The sequence below is a fragment of the Hyla sarda genome, chromosome 3 (assembly GCF_029499605.1).
Source record: "Hyla sarda isolate aHylSar1 chromosome 3, aHylSar1.hap1, whole genome shotgun sequence".
NCBI lineage: Eukaryota > Metazoa > Chordata > Amphibia > Anura > Hylidae > Hyla > Hyla sarda.
Genome location: NC_079191.1, coordinates 258579648 through 258600273, shown reverse-complemented (window position 1 = coordinate 258600273; position 20626 = coordinate 258579648). Strand labels below are relative to the sequence as shown.

Here is a 20626-nt window from a genome sequence, read left to right as displayed (position 1 = left end):
ATGTCAACCAGTGGCAGCTCATACATGACACCTGCCATTTGCTGAGACCCTTTGAGGAAGCCACATTATTAGTCAGCCGCCAGGATTACCGGATGAACAACATAATTCCACTGCTTAATCTACTACAGCACATGTTGGAAATGATGGCTAATCAGGGCACTGGAGACATGGCGCCTACTTCTCACGGCCACATGAGCCCTGTGGGGGCTGAACTGGAGGAGGAGCAGGAGCAGCTAGAGGAGCTAGAAGGTTATGAGGAAGGCGAGACAGAGGACCCAGACACACTGTGGCAGTATGCAAAGCATAGGGGATAAGATGCCTGATCGCAGGCGTCCCGCCGCTGGGGACCCCCGTGATCTTGCACACAGCACCCTGTTAGAATCAGTCCCCGGAGTGTGTTCGCTCCGGGTCTGATTACTGGTGATAACGGGGACGGAGCATTGTGACGATCACAGGGACGGAGCTGTCACGCCCCCTCACATAGGCTTGCATTGAGGGGGCGGAGCAATGCTCCGGCCCACGTGATCGCCAGTAATCAGACCCGGAGCGAACACGCTCCGGAGACTGATTCTAACAGGGTGCTGTGTGCAAGATCACGGGGGTCCCCAGTGGCGGGGCACCACCGCCATCAGGCATCTTATCCCCTATCCTTTGGATAGGGGATAAGATGTCTTAGCACCGGAGTACCCCTTTAATAAATTTGATTTAACCCCTTCCCTAATAACAGTTCAAATCACCCCCTTTTCCCATTAAAAAAGTAAAACATGTAAGTAAAAATAAATCTAAACATATGTGGTATTGCCGCGTGCGTAAATGTCTAAACTATAAAAATATATTGTTAATTAAACTGCACGCTCAATGGCGTACATATAAAAAAATTACAAATTAGCATATCTTATATACCATAAAAAAATGGATTAAAAAAATGGTACCAATAAAAACTTCAGATCACGGTGCAAAAAATAGCCTTCATACCGCCCCGTACCCAGAAAAATAAAAAAGTTATAGGGGTCAGAAGATGACAATTTTAAATGTATAACTTTACCTGCATGTAGTTATGATTTTTTTCAGAATTAATACAAAAGCAAACCTATATGAGTAGGGTGTCATTTTAATCGTATGGACCTACAGAATAAAGATAAAGTGTAATTTTTACCAAAAAATTTACTGCAAAGAAACGGAAGCCCCCAAAACTTACAAAATTGTGTTTATTTTTCAATTTTGTCGCGCAATGATTTTTTTTTTGTTTTGCCATAGATGTTTGGGTAAAATGACTGAGGTCATTACAAAGTAGAATTGGTGGCGCAAAAAAATAAGCCATCATATGAGTCTGTAGGTGCAAAATTGAAAGGGTTATGATTTTTAAAAGGTGAGGAGGAAAAAACTAAAGTACAAAAACGGAAAAAGCCGTTTCCCGAGTCCCCAAGGGTGAAAGTGTACCTGTCGTCAACAAAAACTTTTTATATAATGTAGATAATACCATTATATGTATATTTGTAACATAGATTGGTTAAAAATGGTGCATATTTTTGGGTGAAAAAATGCTGTCTCTGCAGCTATTGCCTGTGTGCCTCTATGATGAGTTCAAAAACAGGAAGTTAGGGTAGGACAAGCAGGGCTCTGTGCAGGCTCTTGGCTTGTCAATCATCCTGATGTATGAGCCAGGAGCATGTCATAGAGTCCTGCTTTTTCTTTGTGCACAGAGCCCTCCTTGTCCAACCTCACTTCTTGTGCTTGGACTCCTCATAGAGACACACATGTAATAGCTGCAAGGACAAAAATATACACATTTTTAACCAATGTATATTGCAAATATACACATGATGGTATTATCTGCATTATATAAAAAGTTTTTGTTGACGACAGGTACACTTTATAACTTTGTCATGTTCCTGAAACCGTTTCTGAGCCATTTTATAGTCTGGCAAGCCACATTATTCTGCTGAAAAAGTCAACTACCTTTAGCGAATACTATTGTCATAAAGGAGTGTACTAGGTCTGCACAGTATTTTGGTAGGTGGCATGTGTCAATGTAACATCCATATGAGTTCCAAGACTCAAGGCTTCTCTGCATGTATTGACACCTTTCTGTCAAAGCCAGCATTAACTTTTTTAGCAATTTGTGCTAAAGTAGAATCAGACAGAAGAGCTAACCTACACTCCCTCACCCATCGGTGAGCTCTAGCCATTCAAGACGCTGTCATCTGTTCCCTGGTTATTCTCTCTTGGAACACCTGGTAGGTAGTAACCACTGTATACCGGGAACATCCCACAAGACCTGCAGAGAGTCTTTAAATCCTTATCAGGGATGCAGAAGTGGGAACCATTAATCTGCCTCTATTTAATATAGCAGTTGGATCTATCAGCTTAAAGGTATTATCCAGGAATAGAAAAACTGAGCGAATTTCTTTCAAAAACAGTTCAATATCTGTCCCCAAGTTGTGTGTGGTATTACAACTTTGTTCTATTCACTTCAATGGAACTGAGGTGCAGAACCACACCCAACCTGGAGAAAGGCAGAGATTGTTTTTTGAAATAAATTAGCTCTGTTTTTCTATTGGTGGATAGCCCTTTTAACACATGTATAAGCATGCACTTTTTAAGAGCAAAGTTTCCCAGTATATCTTTATTTGATGCCTGCCTCATCCTTACATGCCTTTTAGCAGCTTTAAAGTGAGGCCAAATGATTGGTGGGCCATATGTGGCCAAAATACAACCGTTGGTTATAACATTTTGGCCACATGCAGTTGACCACTCATGTGGCCTTACTCTTTTGAATTACTATGTGAGGAATGTTATTGAATCTTGGCTTAGGTTATATGAATTTTACACACATTTATATACATTTTTTATGATGCCTGCATTCCTAGTTGCACCAGAAATATGTGATATTGATATTATCATTTATTTTACTTATTGTTATTGAGATATATATGTATAAACTGTAATCTAATTGAAGAATTACTATATGAAGAGGTTAGGCCCTATACACAGGATAGGGGATATCAAGCTGATCTCTGCCAAGATTAGGGTTTTTGACAGAGGAAACCGCAGCAAAACAAGTATTTCCCCTAAAGTGGCCTCCGCTGGTCAAATGTAGCGTTACATGGTGGTCATGCGTATGAATGCCTGTTCTTGTAATACAAGGGCAGATCAAGTATGCCAAAAACAGTGTCTCTTATACTGAGTGGCGCTCTGTTCTGAGAAATCTCAAGCAAGAGACCTCCCCCTTATTTTGGCATATAAACAGGAGTTGTCTTGATGACACAGCCCCACACATTTATGCACAATGCCAATGATAGTCTTTTAATATAAACTCCTGTAAAATCCTTTTAAAGCAAATACATTATTACAAATAGTTAAAAAGGGATTGTGTGTCAACAAGTAGAGTGCTAAAAAGTCCAGATCCTCTTAAAAGTTGGGTTTGTTGTATCAGAAATAACTGCATAGTTAACGAAACCAGCAGATTCAGTTATTACGAAACTCAAACTTGTTCAACAAATATATTTATTGTAGTGGAATTTCTTTCAACAGATACACACAACATTATTGAAGTTGTGGCCCTTCATCCTCCATGCTGATCGATAAGCAGATTATAAAATAATAATTAGCTTTTCCAGAAGATATCATAACTGGAAAATGTACAATGCTTCCATGACATATTGCTTCTTTAATGTTTCTGCCCCTTACAACCAAACGCCTCTGCTGCAGAAGGGGTCTGCAACTGGAAGATCGGTCTTTCAAAGACCCTTCCAGCAGCAGAAGGATAAAAGGTCTTGGTCAGTAAAAGTTTTTTTTTTTTTTTTGTTTTTGTTTTTAACATGCAGACATATGCATGATAGATATAGCAGTAAAATAAAAGTAAAGGAGAGAACATGCTGCCCTGCACAAAAAGCAATTATGTCTGGGACACCACGTCCATCTGGAAACCATTCTGATGTTCAATACATTAAACAGCATTTCTAGCAAAGCGTGATAATATTCCCTTCAAGAATGTCTTCCACGATTGCACAGAAACAACCACTACAGACTTTTAGAACTGCCAACGGCTCCTCTACTATGTATGAGTGTATCGTATTTCTTTTGATTAGTTCACTATAGAGTGGTAAGGCAACGCCAAGTGTTATTTTTGGACATTTTAATGTCCATGTAAAAATAAACTCTGTTCTTGTTCACACATATTCATGTAGTAAATCTAGATAACATACCTAAACATATAACCATTGACTGCTAGAATCGGTTTACCATAGCTTTCCCACCATAGATGCATCTTCAGTCATTGACTGAAAGAATAATGTAATGTTTTATGCTATTATTTAGGTGGCAAGTACTGGAAATTGCAATAAGTATCCGACTATCATAAAACAGTGTTGAAGCAGCATCACTTCTAAGCAACAATGCGTATCATGTGTCCATTAGTGCTTGCGATGTTCCTGTCCACAGCAAGAGCTATCCAAGAGCTTTTAGAAATACCACAATACTCCTTGCTTGCATTTAAAAAAATGGGAAAGGCTTTTATTCACCAAAAAACATACAATATTTTGTAGTGCCATGCTGCTTTTAACACGTACCACTTACAACCACCAATTGTTAATAAAAGCCTTTGCAGCTTTTTTAAATACCACCAAGGAGCTCTGAAAGCTAGTTCTAAAAACTCTTGGATATCCAATTATCATGGTGGAGGATTATGTTTTATTTCGGTCTAACATCTAACTGAAGATGACCACTGGATTGCCCCATTGACTGGGGCTTTGCAAAACAATTTTAAACACATGTACGTGGGATAGGATTATGTCAGCAGTCAATTATGTGAATGCTAATAAATTAAAATAAAGTCTTAACCTTTTACAGAAACAGAGCAGCTTTGCTTTGAGATTAGTGTTGCAGTTTGCTCCTATAGTGAGCCATAAACATTATCCATCACAAATATTGTTGGTTAGTTTGATATGGTGGGGTCAACAATTGGAAGACATAAAACTCAATTCATACTTTGTTCCTAAGCTGAATTGAGTATTTTGAGACGTTGCAGTTCTACAGACGTAAAGGGGGTGAGGTAACCATCATTTTTCTGGCTATGGCACGCCATGTGTACCACTGGTAATTGTAATTTTTTTTACATAACCACAGAAATGTTGTAGACAATGCTGTAGACTTCACCATATAATTAGCCTATAATTCTGAAAAAAATCTGTGAAAAATATTTTACAAAATAGGGAAAAGGTTGCTATTAACAATTATATAGAATAAAGTCCTTATTATCAGATGCACTAAAGCGTACAATTCTGAAGCATCCACAGAGCATTTGCAGCAATTCTGCTCTCTGTCTTTACATTCCATCTTTGTCTGTATTTTCACAGAGAAGACACTAGAGGCTTGGAATGTTGCTTAGGCCTTGGCTGTATGAGAACTATCCAATCCATCGTAAGTCTTTGACACCAGGGGATGTAACCTATATAGCAGCACGAGAAGTCACAATGGCGCAAGGCCTTTCATGTCCTAGAAGAGCTCAAGGAAGACTTTGGCTGCATCTTCTGCACGTTTCATCTTCTAAGCTCTGATTTCTCTTTGCTTTCCTTCTCCTCGCTGAGCCTTTTCCTGCTTTTTCTGCCTTTGTTTTCTTGGCACATCTCCTTTTTTTCTCTGTTTATTCTTTTTTGCTTCATCTTTTCCTTTTACCCTGAAATTACAAATAAGATTTTAGTAAAGTCATCATATACCTTGTAGTACCAAAACATATTACAAATACATATTGAACATTACTGCTGGTGAGATTGACTCTACATTGTTATGGCACATAGAAGAACCTTTGGTTATAAATATTGTTAGACATACAGTAAATCAGTGTTATTGCAAGAAATAGTATTCAGAGAGACTTTCTTAAATAAATTGTCATAAAAACCTCAAAAGACAGAATGAAAGAACTTGCGGTGTCCTAGAGCATGTGTGACCCTGGAAGGAGGTGTCCAGTTGAGGTTGGCTGCATCCCTTATTTTAGTGCTAAGAAAGCAAGTATCCTACCCTCATAGGTCCTACAACATTAGCAAGTAACGTTGTGTGGAAATAACCCAAGGATTATGAAAAGGATATAGAAGACTAATAAGCACCAAGTCCACTTGTCCAAAGGGATGAAAACATTGGTTATGTCAACTGTCCCCAAAATAAGGCCCCGTGTAATCTTTGCTATGACGTCCCTAAGCACAGTCTTCACCTTTATAGGCACTGGCAATAGGTCATCTATAATGAGTGTCAACTACTGGTGCAAACAATCGCCCATGGCATTAAGCCTATGTATTAGCATAGTGCAAAGGGTCTAAATTATAAAGTAAAAATTTGAAATTTAATAGAATATTTCAATAAAGTATATTTTAAGGAGCTATTCAATTTTATTCAGTTTTTTCCAATTTTTGTGAAAGTGGGCTTTGCTATTAAAATATTTACACCTCATAAACTGTTCTAACAGAGTGAGAGGACTAAACACAGACCAGTTGAGTACATGGGTTAAATGTAAAAGGTCCTAGATTGTATTACTCAAGCAAGCATAACACATTAAGAAGCTTGATGATATGTTTTTATTTTCTATATGGAACCTTTCCAGACTTTGAGTGTTTGACATTATCCCCCACAAACGCTATCCTAACATCATACAGCTGTTAAGTGCTCTTACCCAAGGCTGAAAATATTGCAACATATGAAAAATACATATATTTCTTCTTTGATGAAACTAGTGGAAAAAAGAAAGCTAAATAATTTCTTACTAAATGTATAAGTATGTGTGCACATAGGGCAGCTTAATCAATTCAATGTAAAATAGAATATCCTATAAATGATATCACTACATTATTAAATACATTTCCACATGATTTTATATGTGGATGCAATCAGCATACAGGAGCATAGCTATAGAGGTAGCAGTCGCACCGGGGCCCTGGTGCCTAAGGGGCCCAAAGCACACCTACTCCATAAGATACTAATATTATAATTGGCATATAGAGCTTGTTGCAGATTTTACATTGGGGCCCAGAAGCTACAATTTATGCCTCTGTCAGCATATATCTATACATGTAGTATTAACGGTTAAAAAGTGCCATTAAGGGGGTATGCCCATTATAAAGTATTTCTGCATATTATTAGGACCTCTGAAGCCTCCATCAATCCTGAAAAGGAAGCCTGCACAACAGGGCCCTGGTCATCCACCGTGCAGGGAACTGTGGCATAGCCGCATTAAACATAGAATTTGTTGGCAAAAAAGACTAATTTGGCCCATCTTGTTTGTCCAATAACATGTTGCAGTTGAGTAAGATGTTTTAGAGCTGTATTTAAGAGTCCCAGCCTGAATGAGATCTAGTGACTCAAACTTAAAGTGTCTTAGATCCCTAACAAATAAATGCATCCATATAACGTTCACCTGAAACCAGCCTGAGATCAACTGGTACCACCTATATTTAAGAGCACAGTTATGGGAAGGTCTGAATTCAACAGTGACTAGTTCACCATTTTGACCTTTTTAGGGGATTCTTCATGTATTTGAATACTTTGTAAATACTAATTGTTATATAACATTATAGCTCACATGAGATTGAAGTTAAAGAAGAACATTGTGAAACACCATCTGTGATCAATGTGAGCTGTACTAGTAATGTACTGTACTAAAGACATTTCTAGTACTCACAGCATATAAATGAACAGGATCGATGAACACAGTGCAAAATGCATCAGTACAATGATTTTTATCTATGATCTCGAAGGCAAGAACACTGTTAAATGGGCACTCTCATTAAAACAAATTTTTGCTATTGCACTCCTTATGGTAAATAAAACATCTTTCTAATGTACTTTGTTTAAAAAAAAAAAAAGTTTTTTAATGTTTTATTTGTGTTTAAAAAGCTGCCACTATGTGTCTCCCTTCATGTCCAGAGCACATTTTCTCCCATCTTTTGTACAGACTTTGGACTCCTGCTGGCCTGGCAGAAGTCCAAAAGCAGGAAATGCTGAGGGGAGGGGGGGGTGTTTAGCCTTATCCAATCATAGCTCATCTCACACACTGAACTGCTATGGGCTGTGTGTAGCAGAGTGAGGGAGGAAGTTCTCCCTGTATGGCTTCATATGATGTCACAACTGGGTAATTCCCCTTCCCAGTCTATGAGACTGAGCAGAAAATACAGAGCAATATGAAGGTAGTGAACTAACAAATAATAAAAATAAAGGCAGGAGGGGGTTTATCATGATGGGGGCATTGAACTGGGAGGATTATAAAATTTAAAAAGATCATGAGAGGTACTCTTTAAGAGAATCTGTTATCTTCAAATCTTGAGCATATTTGATGCTTTATGTGTGAATAGACCCTAAAGGGCTAGTCAAGTTTGTACTGTTTTTATTTGTTTATTTATAGAAAAGGAAATCATAGAGAACCTGCTTCTATGTAACAATAATATATCTGTCCAGGGCTGTTTTTATAGTTGGCGCAGGCTAGGCAGCAAGTTGAAGGGGGCTGGGATGTTAAATAAGGTAGCTGTCTTGGCATAAAAAAAAAGGTTAAATGTCTTTCTGCACCTTTTCTCTTGGCTGACATCCACTGTCAATGACCATCATTGGATTTAAGTCTTATGATGGCCATTTAAAGGGGTTATCCAGGAAAAAAAAAGTTTTTTTTTTAATATCAACAGCTCCAGAAAGTTAAACAGATTTGTAAATTACTTCTATTAAAAAATCTTAATCCTTTCCGTACTTATGAGCTGCTGAGGTTGAGTTGTTCTTTTCTAAGTGCTCTCTGATGACACCTGTCTCGGGCACTGTCCAGAGTAAATCCCCATAGAAAACCTCTTCTACTCTGTGCAGTTCCCGAGACAAGCAGAGATGTCAGCAGAGAGCACTGTTGCCAAACAGAAAAGAACAACTCATTTTCAGCAGCTGATAATTATTGGAAGGATTAAGATTTTTTTATAGAAGTAATTTATAAATCTGTTCAACTTTCTGGAGCCAGTTGATATATATAAAAAAAAAAGTTTCCTGGAATACCCCTTTAACTTTTAAGATGCTGTTATCAATCTAGACAGAATGCGCTTTATTGGAGGTTCAAGAATCCAAACAGCCCCCTACAATGCAATCTAAGGGTGCTTATTGATTGTTAGGAAAAAATAATAAATTTATATTTACATCACCTCCCTTTTGCCATTTTTCAAATAGGAATATCAGCATATTGCCACATGCAGAATCGTCTAATTTATTAAAATGTAATGTTATTGTTGTATACTTACTTATCTGTTGTACACTGTCTCATATTGCTTTAAAAAAAAAATGTTTTAAATAAAAAATAATGTAATGCTATTGATCATGCATGTGTCACTCTGTAAATGAAAAAGAATGCCATATGCCACAATTGCTGATTTTTGATCACATCATATATCAGAAAAACATTTTTTTATTAAAATTGATCCAAAAGTCATATTAACCCCGAAATTGTACCGATCACTGTGCAACACATGTGCCCTACACAGCTCCATAGGTAAAAAAAATATACAATTATGAATTAAACAATAAATAAATATGTTATAAGGGTAAGAAAAGTAGTAAAACTTAACAAACAATATATACATTTGGTGTAGATGGAATTTTGTAATTATATTTAATGAAGTTAAAGGGGTACTCCGCTGGTATAAAGTTTTTTTTTTTTTTTTTTAAATCAACTGGTGCCAGAAAGTTAAACAGATTTGTAAATTACTTGTATTTAAAAATCCCAATCCTTACAGTACTTATCAACTGTTGTATGCTCCACAGGAAGTTCTTTTCTTTTTAAATTTATTTTCAATTTGACAACTATGCTATCTGCTGACACCTCTGTCCATTTTAGGAACTGAGCAGGATAGGTTTTCTATGGGGATTTCCACTGGAGCAAGTACTGTAACCCTACTGTTATCTATATGCCAAAGGTTACATGATTTGGGGGAAAGTTCTGTTAGCCCTAAAGGCATTACATAGTACTAATTTGTTGGTTATGCAATTTTATTGTGTACACAGTGGTCTAAGGTATGTAAGCAGATTATCGTATGTTTTTATGTTATAAAGCGATATGATTTCCTATTCTATAATTAAATACATTTAAAAAATATATATGACATGACCACCCCTTTATAACCATTATCAAATTGTACTTTATTCGTAGGTGCATAAAGTCATGCTACTGCGCAACATTGCAGTTACTGTGTCCAGCTTTACAAAGAAGGAGCAAATTCTAATGGAAATATCAAGACAACCTGCATACTATGCCTTATAGTCTCGAACTGATCTAATTTTAACAACAACATCAATCTGCAATATAGGGTATTTGGAAATATATAACAAGTAAAATGTCTAAGCTTAAAGGGGTGCTCCCGTGGAAAACTTTTTTTTTTTTTTAAATCAACTGGTGCCAGAAAGTTAAACAGCTTTGTAAATGACTTCTATTAAAAAATCTTAACCCTTCCAGTACTTTTTAGGGGCCGTATACTACAGAGGAAATGGTTTTCTTTTTGGATTTCTCTTCTGTCATGACCAAAATGCTCTCTGCTGACCTCTGCTGTCCATTTTAGGAACTGTCCAGAGCAGCATATGTTTGCTATGGGGATTTTGTCCTGCTCTGGGCAGTTCCCAAATTTTTCCTTTTTAATAAATTAGCAAAGGTTTCTAACATTCTGTTTTCACTTTGTCATTATGGGGTATTGAGTGCAAAATGATAGAGAAAAACCTGATTTTGAAAAACATAAAAAAATTTAAAAAAGGATCAGAAGATTTTCCAAATGCATTGTATATGACCTGCTTTAGAGTTTGTGGAACTGTTAGAATGTCAGTATCTATGGATAAATATATCTCATAAGAAACTCCCTTTTAATCATGTCTGAGTACTGAACATGAGAAAATACACATTTAACTATGTACCAACTGTAGATTATATATGTCTCTTTTAAACTAGGCAAACGTTCCCAAAGGATAGGTCACCTTTGATTTCTTTTTCTTTAATCCTCAGAGGGTTACCTGCTTAAGCTCCAAATATGACAGCGTGCATGCTCTTTTCATTTGTTTCGTGGAAAAAAAAAGTTATTTTGTCTGAAGCAGTAAATACTAAGAAAATCACTCTTACACATCTCTCAATGCCTGCCAAGAGAGTATATGTCACGTCCCGAGTTTAAAGGGGCAGCACACAAAGACAAAAATGAGTTGTGCCAAAAACATGAAACATTTCCTTTCTTTCTCAAACATTATAGCATATTACTACTGATAATGAACAGTTAGTATGGTTGAGCAATGATTTGTCCATAGCAGTAATAAAAAAAATACTCTACACTGCAGTAAAAAATGTATTTCTATATCATTTTGTAACCCAAAAATAAGTGCAGCACATCAAATGTATCCAAACAAATGTTTATTCCATAGTGCAGAAAGAGCAGACGTTTCAGTAGCCTCACATTACCTTTCTCAAGTGAGACTCTCAAGCGTGAGGCTACTAAAAATGTCTGCTTTTTCTGCACTATGGAATAAACTACCATATGTGATTGGATACATTGTTGTGCTGCGCTTAATCCTTTGGCTATTGCTCTGGACCTGGTAACCGCATTCCTATACCTGCCTGCACCCACTGCTGAAGGCTAAAATTCTGGTAGTGCTGTTGCTATTTTTATTGGAGTTTTTTTTTATATCATTTTGTAGCTTTGAGCGGTAATTTTACTTGCTAGCTACCTACCCTAGTTCACAAGATTTAGGGGATTTACTATTTGATTAATTATCTGTTCTTTTCACTAGATAGTCAGATGGGCTAGACCTTTGTAGCAATATGGGGTGTGAGTGCTAAGGGCTAAGAGGGTGGCAGGAGGCAGACCAAGTGTCTGATCGCAGGGGGTCTGACCACTGGGATCCCCTGCAATCTCCCGTACGGGGACCCGGCATTGCTGTGGCTCTGTACGGCTAATGAGCATATCGTCAACCTCACTGAGGTCGCCGACACGCCTCCTCCATACAAGGGGGCATGTCAGCCGTGGCATCATTCTGTGGCTAACACGACTCCTGCACGGGAGAGCCTGCAGCATTCGGACCCCCCGTGATCAGACAGGGGATAAGTGTCTAGGGGTGCAGATCCCCTTTAACCTATGCTCCTTCCTAATAATTCCTGCCCCTACTTATAAAACAGATCTGGTATTGCCACCTGATATCTTAATTTTCATATATCTAAAGCTGACAGAGCACTTTAGTTTTAATGCAAAATGGATGGTTTTATTTTTTATTTCTTTAGCATAGGTAGGAAACATAAATAAGTTCTACTGAATATTAAAATCTAAAAAAAATCGATTTGGAGTGTAATAATGACACATTTGGTCTAGGAGACTTTATAAAAAAAGCATGAGAGGTCCACTCTAATTCATTGCAATGACACAACATATTGTGAAAAGAAAATGGATGTAGCGGTAGGAGAATAATGGAGTTTTGTTTCCACACAAAGCTGAGCTCTTAGGTCTGAAATTGGTTAATCTTGTAAGGGCAGAAAATCATCACTGACTATGAGTTAAAATAAAGCGCTATGCTTTTGTTTAGCAAGGCCTGGCAAAGAATGGGATATAAACATCTGTCATCTGCCATTCATTAATATTAATTGTAAATGACTACTAAGCAATGAATTCCAAGACTAGCGGCTGTGATCTTTCCAAATCTGACCTCTTCTGAAACTGTGCAAGAAGTGTTTTGGTCTATTTGTCTAAGCTAAGGAGTACTGTATGAAAATGTAACTCTGACTGCATTGCCAGACTAACATGCTATGAAATAATGCTTATTGTATTGTACAATGTTCTGTGTTATACTGCCAGCTGTTATATTTATAATGTGCATGATAATACAGTAGAATAAATGTGTTAACATTCATAGGTATAAATAAATATTTTTTTTTATCATAGAGTATAATTATTTCTTCCCTTTTAAAACAGAGTTAGGGTAGTCTCAAAGGCTAATCAGGAGAGAAAAATATTTTCAGGAGCTCCACTATATTATAGTGTTAAACAGGCCTGTCCTGTCAGACTCTTGTCAAGAGGAGGGGGTTACAGAGCAGCCTGCAGTGATCGGATGAACAGACTGAGCACAGCAGAGTAAGGGAGTGAGATGAGTCATGCAAAGTGAGGGCATGGACAGAATGACAAACCAAATAAGCAACTGATAGAAGGTATTTGTGAGAGGAATATTTATGCTAGACACATAAAAAATATGTAGAATCAGGATTAAGTTTTTTTTGTGGTACATGATAGGTACTCATTAAGTGCTAATGCCCTACAGGAATTTTATTCAAATGGGTCACTATACATACCAATGTATCAGAAAAAAAAATCTGCAGGCATTTTGTCATGGTATGGTCTCACAAGGGGTCTGAGGATCTCATCTCTGTTCCTAATGGCAGTCAGGCTACCTCTGGCAAGCACAGGGAGGGCTGTGCGGCCCCCCAAAAGAAATGCCATCCCACACCATTACTGACCCACTGCCAAACCGGTCATGCTGGCGGATGTTGCAGGCAGCAGAACGTTCTCCACTGCATCTCCAGACTCTGTCAAATCTGTCACATGTGCTCAGTGTGAACCTGCTTTCATCTGTGGAGAGCGCAGGGTGCCAGTGGCGAATTTGCCAATCTTGGTACTCTCTGGCAAATGCCAAATGTCCTGCATGGTGTTGAGCTGTAAGCACAACCCCACCTGTGGATGCCAGGCCCTCATACCACCCTCATGGAGTCTATTTCTGACCGTTTGAGTGGACACATGCACATTTGTGGCCTGCGGGAGGTTATTTTGCAGGGCTTTGGCAGTGCTCTTCCTGCCCTTCCTTGCACAAAGGCAGAGGTAGCACTCCTGCTGCTGGGTTGTTGCCCTCCTATGGCCTCCTCCACGTCTCCTGATGTACTGGCCTGTCTCCCGGTAGACAGACAATGCAAACCTTCTTGCCACAGCTCGCATTGATGTGCCATCCTGGATGAGCTGCACTACCTGAGCCACTTGTGTGGGTTGTAGACTCCATCTCATTCTACCACTAGAGTCAAAGCACTGCCAGTATTCAAAAGTGACCAAAACATCAGCCAGGAAGCATAGGAACTAAGAAGTGGTCTGTTGTCACCACCTGCAGAACCAGGTTCTTTATTAGGGTTTCTTGCTAGTTGCCTATAATTCCCACCTGTTGTCTGTCCCATTTGCACAACAGCATGTGAATTTGATTGTCTTTCAGTGTTGCTTCCTGAGTGGACAGTGTGATTTCACAGAAATGTGATTGACTTAGAGTTACATTGTGTTGTTTATTTTTTTGAACAGTTTACTTTCATTTTTCATGTTTCAGCTCTGGAGCATCAAAGAGGAAATGAGTGTTTTTATACATTTGTATGGATTAAAGGATGTAAAACTCATGTCTTTAGGGATCTGCAGTGGTCTATGTAGAGAAAACACAGCTACATTCCTGAGATATCAAGTCTAAAACCTTCTTTTCCCTAAACAGAATGTTGATGACTAATGGGTGGGGGGTATATCAGAGGGCAGGCTACGGGGACAGATATAATCTAAATAGCAGTGGCTGACTGCTCTAAATCGTAGTGTGTAAGCTACTGTTTTGCTACTGCCTAATATTTTGTGAATTTCGTGGAAATGCCAGATGTTGGAGGGAAGCCTTGCTTTTTTATAAGCATGTTTGAAATGTAGCTACAAAAATCTGTTACTTAGCATTGTACCAAAAAGCTTAGTACAGATAATAAACTCCTCATTGCATGATTGTGTACAAATGTGCAAAATGTGCAACATCAAATAGGCAAAAAGAGAAAACGCCCATCTAAAAATAAAGACAATACTGAAGTTTTATAAACTGGGAACATTTTAAATATTAAAAATGACATCAAAAGTTTTGGCAAATAATTTGCACATTACCTTGATGTGGGTTGGCAGTAACACATGTACAATGCCATGTAAGCTTCTCTGTTCATTCTACTGTTATGCAGTGCAGACAATATACTGCCCAAGAGGCATAAGGCAGACCTGGATTTAATTGAAACTAAAATACTCCAATGGGACATTTATACAATAGACATTTGGTAAAACATCCACTAAGGGAAAAACATAAAGGAAATGTAGATTCTTATAGAAACTCTGAGCAATTAAAGTTACTGGTAGCACAAGTATGGCTTGTATAGACAGATAAGGTTGTTCACCTACCCAGGGGGTGTGGGACATGGTTAACATGCTAGTCAGGTTTTGACAGATCATCATGACCAAGTGAAAGTTGCAAACATGGGTACTAAATCTAAATGTGCTTGCTCATGAGGGATAATGCTTTGCTTGATCTTTGAAATGCTGCTATGCTTATATAGAGGAGTACCTATAGGGCTAACCTGAGCTGCTACAGCCTATTCTATGGGTCATATAGCAGCTGCCAGCCCTGCCTCTATCATACATAGCATACTATCTATACTATCAAAGGAATTCATCATGTATATGGCAATAAGGCACGAGCCCATATTTATATCCCTCCCCGCTAGTGAAAAGAATCTTCACATAGTAACATCATATAATATAGGAAAGCCCACATTCCAACTTGATAATTCCAGATATTTCTGTATGTTAGATTATGTAAATATTAGAAGATAACTCTCCCATGTCTGTGAATCGTCCAGAAAGCAACAACTTCACCTTGACAAAGTTGTTGACCATGTTACATTGTAAAATGCCTTCACTCATAGATTGCAACACCACCCGAAGATTTTATTTTTGTCTACTAAATGGGCAAAATGCAGTCAAAAATAAAATATTACAGTGAGTAAACACATGAATGTATTTTTATAGCACAGTTGAGAAAATGGAAGGTGGAAAAATAGTTAAAATGTAGTGAATAATGGGAGGTAAAAAAAAAAAAACAATATCATCTTAGGGTAAGTTCACACAGTCAGATTACCTGCAGAATTTCCACAACGTATTTGCTGCGGAAAATCCACAATGGATTTTGCTACCATTGATTTCACTGGGTCCAAAGGAAAATCTGCAAATCTGCCTCTATTTAGGATATTCTGCTGACCCATTGAAATCTGCTGTGGAAATTATGCAGGTTATCCGCCCATGTGCACGTACTCATATATTTTAATTTTAGAAGGGTCTTAAACTTGTTTGTACCATAAGATGTACAATAAGAGCAATACTGGCTGTGGGTGCTCTCCCTGCCCGATTCCCCGCACAGACTGCACTGCATGATGCGATGCAAAAGCGCACGGCCCGCTGCTTCTCACCTGCCCCGCCATCTTCCTGCTTCCTCCGTTCTCCCTGCTAGCCGGCGTGCGCATACCCACCCCTTGGGCGCACATGCGCTGGTTCTGAGAGATTTAAAGGGCCAGTGCACCATTGATTGGTGCTTGTCAGGAACTTACCCTATTTAACCCCACACTTCCTCCTGTTCTCTGCTGGATCTTTGTGCCCTGTTGCCTTAGAGAAAGCATTCCCTGTTGTATTAGCTATTCCGTGTACCAGTTCTCATGCTATGTTTCCTGACCTGACCTACCTGCCTGTCCCCGACTATTAGTACGTCTCATCCTTCTGTGTCACGCATCACCTGTGGACAAGTCTTGCCAAGGGTAACTACCTGGGAGCCGCCTGCCGCAGCAAGTCCATCTGGCTTTGCAGCAAGCTCTGGTGAAAACCAGCGGCTCCTTAGACTCCACTCCCTGGTGCGGTTCACGCCATCGTCCACTCCACCAGCCGTTACAATTATAAAGTGTAAATATGTTAAAAAGTTGCTTCAAAATTTCAGTAAAAGTTTATTGTGGAAATTGATTACATTATTCCACTATTAACCCACTGACTGATCATGTATATGCATATGCCTATTTAAGAGCCATGGTAGGTGCTTTCAAGTACCCAAGTGCAAGTAAAAAGGGCAAGTGTTCACACAAAAAGCTGTGCACAAGGATGTGGTCCATCACAAGCCCTTCTTCAAAAGGAGAGAGTCCCCTCAATAAACCAAACCCTTCACCTCCTGGACAAAAGGCACCTGCAAGGCTCCAAGTACAATGTTTCCTTTCGCCGAAGCTACTCAAAGACCAAAAGTGCTCTTGGCGAACAATCGGGCAAAAACCAAGTTGTCACTAAGGAGCCAGTAAAACTGGTTTGGTGCCCTTGTCAAAACAAGGTTGACTGGGCATGGCAGGAAGGTGAGGAACCTAATGGCCACACACACCTCCCCTAGACCAACCAGCAGGAGGGACACCAGAAGGGCTGTTGCATCCTGACCAATCCAAGTGACACACAAAAGAACACAAAACATGAACACAGTGACAAAAATAAATAAGTGAATGTGTGTAGTGTAATAATGCCCGGACATCTGAACGGATCTATAAAAATTCCCCGATCCTAGCTTGAAGGCCAGGATACTAAGGGTGAGTGCCCAGAAGAGTGAGAGAAAAAGTACATGCTACGTGCCATCAGTCAAGTGGGGTTGCTACTCCCAAGTGAGTTCTGGCACCCTGGGTCACTACTCCCAAGGCACTTTTGCACCACGGCTCTTACTCTGCCTGGACCTTAGGGCCACATCCAGCAAAAACAGGTCCCAAAAGGGATGACTGCCACTGCTATACAGCCATCTCTGGTACACCTGCCCCTCTGTGGGGTTCCCCTAACTGCTTTTGTAGTCTTCCACACTGCCAACTAACAGGAAAGGTACTACACTTGATCTCAGCCAAAAGGCAGAGAAGAGACCATATCTGCATATTCCTATGATGGAGGCAAATACAGGTAATTTCACTTTGATTCATACAGATTCAGGTGCCTTATTATGGAGGTATTTTTCCCTGGAAGCATTTCTTCTAAGGGAGAATAAGTTAGTATTATATTATCATACAAAAGCACCATTTAGAAATACATGGAGTCCCCACAGAGCCATGCAGGCACAATCCATGTAAAATTAGCCATTAAAGGAGTACTCCGGCGCGCACTTTTTTCCTTTTATCCCGTCCGGGCTGCAAAATAAAAGAAAAAACACTTTCTCTTACCTGCCAACGAGCTGTATTCTTCTTACTTCCTGTTAGCCCGGCATGTCACACGGAGCTTCAGCCTATCACCGGCCGAGGTGGGACATCGCTGCGTCCGGTGATAGGCTGAAGCTCCGTGTGACGTGTCGGGCTAACAGGAAGTAAGAAGAATACAGCCCGGGGGCCGAACACCTGTACCGGAGTGTACAGGAGCTCCAGGGGCTCGTTGGCCAGTAAGAGAAAGTGTATTTTCTTTTATTTTGCAGCCCGGACAGGATAAAAGGAAAAAAGTGCACGCCAGAGTACTCCTTTAAAGGGGTACTCCACTGTAAACATCTTATCCCCTATCCAAAGGATAGGGAATAAGATGTTAGATCATGGGGGGCCTGCCGCTGGTGACCCTCGCGATCTTCGCTGCAGCACCCCATTCAATTGGTGCACAGCGCGAACGCTCCATGCCTGATGACTGGCGATGCGGGCCGCCATGCTGCCCTCCATTCAGTTCTACACCTATTAAACAGACACTCATCACCTCTTCTTAGAAAGCCCAAATGTAATCTATAATGTCATGTATGTCGTGTCAATGGACTAACAAAGAAAATAAGACTGTGTTTACTATATGTTAGTATGTTACACATGGTGTACTGTACAACCACTCATGTAAACCCAGCTTTAGACTGCATTAAAGGGGTACTCCTCCCCTAGACATCTTATCCCCTAGTCAAAAGATAGGGGATAAGATGTCTGATCGCGGGGGTCCCACCGCTGGGGACCCCCGCGATCTCGGTTGTGGCACCCCAGACATCCAGTGTATGAACTTTTCTCCGTGCTGGAAGACTGAAGATGTGGTATCACAGTCATGCCCTGCTTGGGACGTCATGGCCACGCTCCCTCAATGCAAGTCTATGGGAGGGGCATGACAGCCATCACGCCCCTTCCTATAGACTTGCATTGAGGGGGCATGGCCGTGACATCACGAGCAGGGTATAACCGTGACATCACGAGCCTCCGGCGCTGCACCTGACACTCTAAACGAATGCCGGGTGCAGCAGGGAGAATGTGTGGATCCCCAGCAGTGGGACCCCCGTGATCAGGGATAAGATGTCAGGGGTGGAGTACCCCTTTAAGAATGGATATCAATACTTGCCTTGGTCAGTGGTACTTAACAATTGATTGCTACACATGTTTTTATATTAGAGTAGATAAAGTAATTGTGTGAAGAACATTTCCTATTTCCTGAAACAGATATGCTCATAATATCTTGTGTTCTATATTTTTTAATGAAGGCTAATAATAGACCAATATATGGTATTTGGTATATACAAAGTATATCTCTAAATGACGTAGGTCTCATAAGACTATAGCTAAATATCACTGACAGAATATCATGATATTTAAGAACACAGTGGAATGTGCTAATTACAATTTCTGCTGAATTAAAATAGACTCATAATGGGTTGTTAAATATCCAATGCTGACCCCGTAGTATATGGAACATATAAACATCAGGAAACAGTAATGAGTTTAAAGTTAATTTTGGAGTCTAAGAGGCCTAGGAAACTATTCCACAGTTAGGTCATTAACCAGCATGGTGTCTTTAACACATGAAACACACGCCTCTCAGCTGTGCTGTTACAGTCTTCTGTCTGCTGCTTTACAAACCATTGTGACCCTGATCAGGCTTTCATGCCCCCCATGGGGTTACATGTTTATTTTTTTCCCTGATTAAGTTGTCCTCCCACTCTGAATCATGCATATTATGTGCCCAAAAAAGTGACTATTCTAATTTGTTTGCATATGCTGTCACTTAACAGTACTGCCAACAGCACATAGTAGTTACCTTTCAATCCTCCTACACATGAGTGTTTGACACGGCTGCACTTTGTTTACGCTGTCATATTTGATAAAGTAACCGGAAATATACCAGAACTCATTTATTTCCACAATGAATAAACTGTGAGATTAGGGGCTAATTTTCCCTGTTGATTTTGTAAACTAAACATTTTTATTTTTTAAGTAAAATGATGTTTGGACTTACTATGTTTTAAACATAGACATATTACATTATTCTAATAAGCAGCTCCATGACGCACATGGAATTTTTTTTCTTACCAACAAGTTAAGTCTCGAGATAAAATGGTGTACTTCAAGTAAGGCTCAATTCACAATAGATTTCTTGGGTTCCTGTCAGTCTGCTATATTATGGCAGCAGATTTTACAAGAAGAACATTCCATCTGCTTAAATAAAACAAAGTCTTAAAGGGGCTGTCTAGTTTGATATACAGTACGAAGGTGGGCATATATTTTCTGGGCATCCACTTGGCAAATTAGGTTAAATGTGGATGAATGTAAAGTTATGCATCTGGGTACTAAAAACCCACATGCATGGTATGGAGTCACTGGTAGAGATGGATCTGGGTGTACTTGTAGATCATATACTACAGAATAGCATGCAATGTCATGCAGCTGCTTCTAAGGCCAGCAGGATATTGTCCTGTATCAAAAGAGGCATGGACTCAAGGGTCAGGGACATAATACTACCCCTTTATATAGCATTGGTACAGCCTCACCTGGAATATGCTGTTCAGTTTTGGTCACCAGTCCATAAAAGTTGTGGAGCTGGGAAGGGTGCAGAGA

At 39.5% G+C, this 20626-nt stretch overlaps 1 protein-coding gene across 1 annotated transcript in view; it reads right to left on the bottom strand.

Moving 5' to 3' along the window:
* Window positions 1-3495: 3495 nt before the first annotated feature.
* The window catches only part of RSPO3 (R-spondin 3), a 78756-nt gene continuing 61625 nt past the window's right edge, over window positions 3496-20626 (bottom strand). The window contains exon 5 of the mRNA XM_056566490.1: window positions 3496-5677. Within this exon, the coding sequence (XP_056422465.1) occupies window positions 5548-5677 (130 nt within the window). The 3' untranslated portion in view covers window positions 3496-5547. The remainder of the gene's footprint in view (window positions 5678-20626) is intronic.